Genomic DNA, 10,102 nt, shown 5'->3' on the forward strand with positions numbered 1-10,102 from the left:
TTTTTTTTTGGTTGTTTCCATGCTATCTAGTTTAATTTTTTTTTAAATACTACATTACATCTTGCCTTCCAAACATGCAAGTTTACTATACTGCAGAGGACCGGCCAGTCCATTGCAAGGCCATTTCTATCATGCTCTGTAAACCAAGTATTGAGCCAATCATGAAAGTTTATTAGTATGTTAGTAAGATAAGACATGTCAAAATTTAAATGCATCCAAACCTGAGAAACAAAATTACAAGTAATAAAAGATGACAGAGATTCCTCACCAAAATTGCACAGAGGACAAGAAGTTTGAATATTAGGTAAGATGGTTGCAACTCTCATATTAGTTGGTAAAATAGAGTAAGATGCTTTCCAAATGAACATTTTAATAGATGGAGTAGTTTGCATATCCCAAATTTTGTTCCAATCTTGATTTTCTCTATTAGAAAAGTTTAAAGAGTTGTATAAAGACTTAACAGTAAATTTATTAGGGTCCAAATAACTTCATCCAAAGTATTATTAATTGGGATTGGGATTTTCAGTATTTTCTCAATTGTGTTTTGATCAAAACAAGGTGCCAATTTTTCAATATCCAAAGTACGAGAACTAGTAATTAAGTCACTTAGCTTTCTGAATTTTCTTTTGCAGTAGAGTTGGTATTATTGGCGGCTTAATTTCAGGCTACAATGTAGACTTTAAAGTGAAGACTACAATGTAGACTCCAAAACTTGCATAAACTTTAAAGTGCAAGGCTTCATTTTAAGAAGTAGATACCATAAAATTAAGGCAGCTCACTTATCTAATTTCTTTAATCGTTATGGTCTCAAGAAGACATGGTCTGGTGAAAACTTTAAAATCCTAAAATAATTTACAGTTTCATTTTTGAAACTATCAATGTAACCCATATCCCAATCCTGTTTTACAGCAGGGTTCTCAGAGGGAAAATAGTTAAATGAATGATTAAGGATCCGATCCTTCTTTTCGGGAAGAAGAAGAAAAAGGTGGACACTAACTTGTTTAGAGCAAGTCTTATGGTGGAATCCAACCTATTCCAAGTGTGGAAAATCCATGGAATGTCAAGTCTAATGGCTTCCAAGTTGGGCTCTTCCACAGAAAATCCAAGCAGGGTTCCATGATTTGGTGGAATGGTCCGTGGAATCCATGGAAACGCTAATAAGAATAGCGTAAAACGCTATTAAGAATAACGCGCTAAAAGACAAAAAACGCTATTAAGAATAGAGCTTAGCTCCATTAAGAATAGCGTTTTTTTTTTTATTCATAGATTTAAACTGAGTTGTTGAGAATCTAACGATTGATAAAAAAGCTCTATTCTTAATAGTGTTTTTTGAGCGCTATTAAAATTAGCGTAAAATGCTATTAAGAATAGCGTTTCTACTATTCACCATTACATTTGCGTTTCCATCCACACTTCCAAATGATGAGGAGGCGTGGAAGATGGAAGATGGATGAATTTCACCGTAAGACTTGCTTTTATATGCCGGTGGCCGGCCAGAATTTTGAGCTAAATTTCGGGGGCGTAATATACGTGTAATATGCTTCAAAGAAGAATAGTAGGTGTTATTAAGTGACAGTGTGACACAATAACTTGTCCATGCGAGTTCTCGGTGAAAACAATAGTTTGTGTGGGAAAGAATATTTTAGAATTAGGTTTTGCGGACATTCTGTATGCTTCGGATCTTCTTTCTTCCCTGAAATTGGTGGTTAGTAATTTCTTGCTCCCTTTAGTGTTTGCTCAAATCTTGGTATATAATCACGCTACTCTTTCATTGTTAAAATTTATTTTTTCCTTAGGTGGATCATCATTTTTCATGAAATCCCTAATTCAATAATGAGAATATGAGATCAGTAGTATGAAATTGAAACCCCTTGAATACCCAAACTACGTATCATGATTGCAAACAGGAACTGTGGTGAAAAGAAATTGGGTTTTTGAGTTTTCTGGGACTTTGTTCTTTCTCTTTTTTCATATCCATTGATTTAGAAAATTTTCTAATGTTATTGAATTTGTTTGACAAGTACGAGTGTTGTAATTTGGGGTATCTTTCTTTGTTTTTCCCCCTTTTGCAGAAACAATCTAGATACAGAATCCAAGGTAAAGTCAGTCAACAATGGAAAGAGCAGAGAAAGAAGAATTGGTGGCAAAAGCAGATATTAACAATCTAGAAAGATTACCAGAAGGATGTATATCTGACATCCTATCTCTAACAACACCTGCAGACGTGTGTAGATCCAGTCTTGTTTCAACTCTTTTTAAATCTGCTGCTGATTCTGATGCTGTTTGGGAGAAATTCCTTCCGGCAGATTATCAAGACATCATTTCTAGAGCATTGCATCCTTTTCCGCCAGCTGCTGCCACATCTAAGAAAGACTAAGTGATGACCCACTTCTCATTGATGGTGGTTCTAAGAGCTTTCAGTTGGAAAAATCTAGTGGAAAGAAATGTATCATGCTTGGAGCAAAGGAGCTTGGAATTGCTTGGGGAGACAATCCTAACCACTGGCGCTGGGAAGGTTACCCTGGCTCCAGGTTTCCCAAGGTGGCCGAACTTCAATGGGTATGCTGGCTTGAAACCCGTGGGAAGCTTGATACCAGATTGCTATCACCAAATACCGTCTACGGAGCTTACATTGTTCTAAAGTTCAAGGAAGGTGATAATGGATTTGAGGATGAACCTATAAAGGCCAAAATCGAAGTAGCTGGTGGTAACGATAGTGTGTGTAGCGAAGAGAGACTTGTCTATTTTGATTCTAGTGGCGAACATTCTCCATCAGATCCAGTGTTGGAGAGTCAGTATGTTGCACATGAGAGAGGAGATGGATGGATGGAGGTTGACATGGGTCATTTCTATAATGAAGGTGGACGAGACAACGAGGGTGGGGAGGTGCATATGTCCGTGCTTGAGACTGAGAGGTTACTAGGCAAGTATTGCCTAATTGTCCAAGGTATGGAACTTAGACCCAAGCTGGACACATAAATACTGTACAACCCCTAAAATTTCTTTGTAAGGTTGATACCACTATATTTATACTTCTGTTGAATAAATATTACAAACATGCTATGGATTGTTAATGTAATGTAAAATGTCTTGATTTATGATCTATGAAATATGTCTAGCGTGTGAATTTTGTTAGTGAAAGCAGCTGCTTTGGGTATATCTGTTGAACAATTTGGTGTAAAGCCAGAGAGTTGAAGGAAAAAAAAAAAAAAAAAAAAAAAAGTAAAAAAAGACGCCGTTGCCGGGGATCGAACCCGGGTCACCCGCGTGACAGGCGGGAATACTTACCACTATACTACAACGACTTTGTTGTTGGTTCTCTTTCAATTAATTATAAAGCCAAAGTCTTCAAAGGTGGAATTTGGGTGTGCTTTCGAAGGAGGAAGGTGTTAGGATTTTGATTTATGTTTGGGAATCAACTCAACTCCTTCATTTTGGCTACCAGTATAATGAAGGTGAGAGTCAGACGGGTTCAACACAACCTAAACACAGTTGACAGGTCCAAAGTGAAGTACTGCCTCTGCTAGACTCAGTCTCGTGTATATACGAGTCCTCCTATGTTAAAACAAATAATTTGGTCTATCTCTGGTCTGACTTTTGGAGCTTCTTCCCTGAAATTGGTGGTTGGTACCTTTGATTTCTAATGTTTGCTCTAATCTTGTTACCTTGGTATATCTGTATAATCACACCACTCTTTATAGTTGGATCTTTTCTTTCTTACGTAGATAATAATTTTCATGTAATCCCAAACTCCAATTAAGCTAATGAAATGACTCGAATGAGTATGTAATATGAAATTAAAACCCCCTTGAATAGCCTAACTTGGCATAAAATGCTAGTGGATTTGTTTGACAAGTACAAATGTTGTTATTTGGGTTGGCGATGTTAAATTTCTCTTGTTTCTTCGTTCTTTTCCCCATTTTGCAGAAACAATCTAGATACAGAATCCGAGGTAAAGTCAACGATGGAAAGAGCAGAGAAAGAAGAGGTACTGGTGGAAATATCAGAAGATATTATTAACAATATCGAAAGACTACCAGAAGGATGCATATCTGACATCCTAGCTCTGACAACGCCTGCAGATGCATGTAGGTCTTGTCTGGTTTCAACTCTTTTTAAATCTGCAGCTGATTCAGATGTTGTTTGGGAGAAATTTATGCCCCCCGATTATCAAGACATCATTTCTAGAGCATTTTATCCTTTTCTGTCAGCTGCCTCATCTAAGAAAGAGTTATATTATCGACTATCCGATTACCCACTTCTCATTGATGGTGGTCTTAAGAGCTTTCAGCTGGAAAAATCTAGTGGGAAGAAATTTATCATGCTTGGAGCAAAGGAGCTTGCAATTGCTCACGGAGACAATCCTCAGCACTGGTATTGGCGAGGTTACCCTGGCTCCAGGCTTGCTAAGGTGGCCGAACTGAAGTGGATACGCTGGATTGAAATCCGCGGGAAGCTCGATACTAGATTGCTGTCACCTAAGACCTTCTATGCAGCTTACCTTGTGCTGAAGTTTAAAGATGTAGTTTACGGATTTGATCAACCTGTAAAAGCCAAAGTCGAACTCGTTGGAAGAGCTGCTGGTAACAATGAGGTGTGCAGCGAAGAGAGACACGTCTACTTAGTGGACAATGGTGGCGAACATTCTCCACTGGACCCAACGTTGGCGGGTCAATATGTTGCACGGGAGAGAGGAGATGGATGGATGGAGGTTGAGATGGGTCATTTCTATAACGAAGAATTAGAAGAAGACGAGGGCGGGGATGTGCATATGTCTGTGCTTGAGACTGAGAGGTTAGGATCCAAGTATGGCATTATTGTCCAAGGTATGGAACTTAGACCCAAGGTGGACACACAAATACCGTAAAACCCCTAAAATTTCTTTGTGATTTTATTTAAATATTACACATACGCTATGGAGTTGTTATTGTAAATCGTCTTGAAAAAAGATTTTGTGTATTTTTTTTTTTTCATTTCCCTTTTACTCGGTTACTAATGTTGAAAATTCTATATTTATCGTGTTATTTGCTAGCAATCATAGTGGCAAATTTGTCATTGCAATATAACTGTATTTTCCTAAACAAACTTATGTCCACCAGTTTCAATCCAACTGTTTTTCAAAAAAAAATTGGAACATTTTTTTTTTTTTTTGTTTACCCTGAATCTGTACCTAAAATTAAGCTATCAACAATGGCGAGAGCAATCGAAGAAGATTCCGACGAAGAAAATGGTTCAACAGGTGTACAGAAGAACAAGAGATTTTCAAAATTAAGGAAAAAAGAACTTGGAATATCTTGTATGTTAAATACAGAAGTTGGAGCTGTTCTTGCTGTGATTCGGCGAATACCGGATAGTAATTCACAATTCTTAACAGAAGACAATTACGATTCCACATTGCTAACATCTTTAAAAGCATTACGCGCATTAATATTCAATCCGCAACAAGAATGGCACAAGATAGATCCTTCAGTATATTTAGGTCCATTTCTAGATGTTATTCAAAGCGACGAAATCCCTGCATCTGCAACTGGTGTTGCATTGTCCGCAATTCTCAAGATTCTAAAACTCGATATATTCAACGAAAAAACACCCGGTGTTCAAGATGCGATCAATTCGATTGTAACCGGTGTAACAAGTTGCCGGTTGGAGAAGACGGATTCTACAGCCGAAGACGCTGTGTTAATGAAGGTGCTGCAGGTGTTGATTGGTATTATGAGGAATGGCGCGTCTATATATTTGACGGATCACTCTGTTTGCACCTTAGTGAATACTTGTTTCCAGGTAGTGCAGCAGTCTGCAAGCAAAGGTGATTTGCTGCAATGTAATGCTAGGCACACAATGCATGAATTAGTGCAGATAATATTTGCTCGCTTTCCTGAAATCGATAATGTTCGCGAGAATTCGGAATCTGACGATGATGAACAACTTTCAAATGCTCATGATAATGGATACGGTGCACGCTGTGCAATAGATATATTCCATTTCTTGTGTTCATTGTTGAATGTTGTGGAAGTTGTAGATACAGATGGATCCACATCAACCACTTCTGACGAGGATGTTCAGGTTTTCGCTCTTATATTGATTAACTCAGCAATTGAGTTAAGTGGCGAAGAAATACGAGCGCACCCAAGGCTTCTGAAGATGATTCAGAATGACCTCTTTCACCATTTGATTCACTATGGGAGTTGTTCTAGCCCACTTTTGTTATCCATGATTTGCAGTACTGTTCTCAACATCTACCATTTTCTACGTAGGTAATGTTCCAAATTTCTATGTTATGTTAGGCGCTAGGCGAGGCGCCTAGGCAACCAAAAACGCATAATGGCTCACTAATTTGCGATTTAGGGCGCCTAGGCGAGCGCCTAGCTCGCCTTTCACAACATAGGTCACTTCTAATTGTGCCTTAAATTCATGAAACTAAGCGAAATTCGATGATACTTGCTGGATTATGTCTAAATGAGAAATCGATATTGATGTTTTGCAGGTATGTTAGACTCCAACTGGAAGCTTTCTTCTCATTTGTGTTGCTAAAAGTTGCAAATGGAGGCAGTTCACCTCAACTGCAAGAAGTGGCATTAGAAGGAGTTATAAGTTTTTGCAGGCAGCCAACATTTGTAATCGAGATGTACGTAAATTACGACTGCGATCCAGCGTTTCGGAATTTATTTGAAGAGATTGGGAAGTTGCTGTGCAAACTTGCTTTCCCTGTGCCATCGACCCCGCTAACCAGTTTGCAGATGCAAGCTTTTGAAGGTCTACTTATAGTACTTAACAACATTGCGGATAACATCGACGAAGATGCAAATCCAACCTCGGTTCCGAGTTATCCAGTTGTTGTTTCTGAATATAAGCCATTCTGGATAGGGGAGAGCAAAAGCAATGGGAATACGGAAGCGTGGATTGAATCTCTTCGGTTCAGGAAAGCACAAAAGAGAAAGCTATTGATAGCAGCTAATCACTTCAATAGAGATGAGAAGAAGGGGTTGGATTATCTGAGAATCACTCATTTGACTCCAGAGCCACCGGAAGCGAAAGCTCTAGCTTTGTTTTTCAGATTCACACCTGGTTTAGATAAGAGCAAGATTGGTGACTTCCTTGGTGACCCTGACGAATTTTACTTGCAAGTACTTGAAGAATTCACTGACACATTTAGTTTTAACGGAATGATTCTCGACACAGGGCTTCGAACTTACCTGGAGACATTTCGGTTGCCTGGAGAGTCTCAGAAGATTCAAAGAATTCTTGAAGCATTCTCTGAGAAATTCTATGATCAGCAGTCGTCAGAGATATTTGTCAGCAAAGATGCAGTGTTCATTCTGTGCTATTCACTCATTATGCTCAATACAGATCAACATAATCCGCAAGTGAAAAAGAAGATGACCGAAGACGAGTTTATCAGGAACAATAGAGCTATTAATGGAGGCAAAGATCTTCCTAGGAAATATCTGTCAGAACTTTTTCAGTCCATTTCTAACAACGCCATTACGATATTCGGGCAGTCCGGTGCGCCGGTACTTATGAACCCAAATAGATGGATTGATATAATAAATAGATCTAAGGTCACTGAACCCTTCATCCTCTGCAGCTATACCAACTGTTTAGGCAGAGATATGTTTGCATCCATTGCAGGACCTTCTGTTGCGGCATTGTCTGCAATATTTGAACATGCAAGTGAAGATGAAACTCTGCATGAATGCATTGAAGGGTTATTTTCAGTATCCAGGATTGCGCGGTTCGGGCTAGAAGACACACTTGATGAGCTAATTGCATCCTTCTGCAAGTTTACCATGCTTCTTAATCCGTACTCGACTGCAGAAGAAACCATATATGCTTTCAGCAACGACATGAAGCCTAGAATGGCGACTCTCGGGGTGTTTTCTATCATTAATAAGTTTGGAGATTCCGTTCGAGGTGGATGGAGAAATATAGTGGATTGCTTATTGAAACTCAAGAGACTTAAGTTACTTCCTCAATCCCTACTTGAGCCGGATTCAACATCATCATCTGACATTCAAAGGGACTCCAAATCCGAGTCAGGCGTAAGTTTCACGTCGTTCGATTTAGGCCATGGTTCTAGCAGGCAGGCATCTGGTTTAGGAGGCACTGGGAGATTCTCACACTTCCTGTCACTTGACTGCACTGAAGATGCATTACTCCAAGCGGCGTCTGGTAATGATTTCGAGCATAATTTGAAAATCATACAACAATGTCACATTGATAGCATCTTTAGTAATAGCCCAATATTGCCTGAAGATTCATTAGAAAGTCTAGGCAGATCCTTGATATTTGCAGCAGCTGGAAAAGGCCAGAAGTTCAGCACCCCGGTCGAAGAAGAAGAAACTGTTGGATTCTGTTGGGATTTGATCGTTACGCTTACTTTAGCCAACCTTCACAGATTCTCCAAGTTCTGGCCTTTATTCAATGATTACCTGATTTTAGTAGCTCAGTTTCCTCTCTTTTCACCATGTCCATTTGCAGAGAAGGCTATTTTAAGTCTTTTCAAAATCTGCCTCAAGCTCCTTAATTCGTACCGAACCGAAAAAGTGTCAGAAGAAAACATCTTCAAATCCATAAACTTAATGTGGAAGCTTGATAAAGAAATTCTAGACACATGCAGTGGAACCATTACGCAGGCAGTGAGTAAGATGCTGATCGAGTTCCCTGCAAATATCCAGACACAACTTGGTTGGAAATCAATCCTACATTTGTTATCAATCTCAGGCAGACACCCGGAAACTTATGATCAAGGAGTTGAAGCACTGATTATGTTGATGTCAGATGGTATCCATGTTTCAAAGATCAATTACGCATACTGCATAGATTGCGCATTCGGGTTTGCTGCACTCAAGATTAGTCCTCTGGAGAAGAGTTGGAAGATATTAGACTTAATGGCAGATTCAGTAAACCTGTTAATTCAGTGGTACAGAAATGATTACTCAGATCCAGGGAGCAATACTAGTAACAATAGCGGTTCATCATTCGAGGACAAGAATCCGAACTCGTATAACTCGACGATGAATCTATTCATTAAACTAGTAGAATCACTTAGAAAAACTAGTTTAGTCAGAAGAGAAGATATAAGAAACCATGCAGTGTTAGCATTACAGAAGAGCTTCATATTAGCAGAACAACTCGGGTTCACATCGAATAACTGCATCAACTGTTTCAACTTAGTAATCTTTGCAATGGTTGATGATTTACATGAAAAGCTAGTAGAGTATTCGAGAAGAGATAATGCAACAAAGGAGATGAAAAGTATGGCAGCTACATTAAAGCTAGCAATGGAGCTACTGAAAGAAGTCTTCTTGCAGTTCTTGACACCGTTATCTCAGAGTTCGGGGTTTCGTACGTTTTGGTTAGGAGTGTTGAGAAGGATGGATACATGTATGAAAACGGAGTTAGGAGACGACGATGAAACTGGGTTGCAGGCATTGATACCGGAACTGCTGAAGAAGATTATAACAGAAATGAAAGAGAAGGAAATTTTAGTGCACACTGAAGAAAATGAGTTGTGGGATATTACACATGTTCAGATACAATGGATAGCTCCTTCGTTGAAAGAAGAACTATTTCCTGATGAATTTTAGTCAGAAAATTTTGGTTATTTTTTTGTATAAATAGAAAATTGTTGTAATTTTTTTGGTTTCTGTTAAGAATCGAGCAAGAGAGAGGAGAATATAAACGCGGAAGCATAAAAGACTACATTGATAATAATTCGGTGTCTTAACTTTCATGGCTCAACGACCTATTTATATTGTTCACAAACTTGACGACCACTCAAGGTACTTTCCTAAGTAAGATCAAACTCTAAACATAGACACTTTCCTAATATAACTCTCACAACATAATGTGCATATCTCCTAAATATAGACTCTCATATATTATTTCCTAATACCCTCCCTCAAGATGGAGCATGTAGATCACGAATGCCCATCTTGGACAAAAGAAATTTAAACTTAGCTTTTGCTAACACTTAAAAAAAATCTTCCAACTTCGGTCCTCATCATAGTTTTTGGACATTTCGGTCCCCTTCGTATTTTAAGGACGTTTCGTCCCCTTCGTAGTTTAGGGACATTTCGGTCCAGTTCGGAAGTTTAAGGAC

The 10,102-nt window shown here is 38.7% G+C and overlaps 2 protein-coding genes, 1 non-coding gene and 1 pseudogene across 3 annotated transcripts; 3 read left to right on the forward strand and 1 right to left on the reverse strand.

The window, feature by feature from the left end:
* Positions 1 to 1,584: 1,584 nt before the first annotated feature.
* On the forward strand, positions 1,585 to 3,157 carry LOC113278364 (annotated as a pseudogene).
* Positions 3,158 to 3,233: 76 nt separating this feature from the next.
* TRNAD-GUC lies at positions 3,234 to 3,305 on the reverse strand. Its single transcript has one exon. It is a non-coding gene; the product is annotated as a tRNA-Asp (tRNA).
* Positions 3,306 to 3,446: 141 nt separating this feature from the next.
* Positions 3,447 to 4,915, forward strand: LOC113278365 (F-box protein PP2-B10-like). The gene is made up of 2 exons (XM_026527225.1): positions 3,447 to 3,623; positions 3,928 to 4,915. Exon 2 carries the CDS (start codon positions 3,965 to 3,967, stop codon positions 4,865 to 4,867), a length of 903 nt encoding a protein of 300 aa, XP_026383010.1. The 5' UTR covers positions 3,447 to 3,623; positions 3,928 to 3,964; the 3' UTR covers positions 4,868 to 4,915.
* A 256-nt stretch (positions 4,916 to 5,171) lies between these two features.
* Positions 5,172 to 9,671, forward strand: LOC113284062 (ARF guanine-nucleotide exchange factor GNL2-like). The gene is made up of 2 exons (XM_026533460.1): positions 5,172 to 6,254; positions 6,485 to 9,671. Exons 1-2 carry the CDS (start codon positions 5,191 to 5,193, stop codon positions 9,585 to 9,587), a joined length of 4,167 nt encoding a protein of 1,388 aa, XP_026389245.1. The 5' UTR covers positions 5,172 to 5,190; the 3' UTR covers positions 9,588 to 9,671.
* Positions 9,672 to 10,102: the final 431 nt, after the last annotated feature.

This window comes from Papaver somniferum, chromosome 5, assembly GCF_003573695.1.
Source record: "Papaver somniferum cultivar HN1 chromosome 5, ASM357369v1, whole genome shotgun sequence".
Lineage (NCBI taxonomy): Eukaryota > Viridiplantae > Streptophyta > Magnoliopsida > Ranunculales > Papaveraceae > Papaver > Papaver somniferum.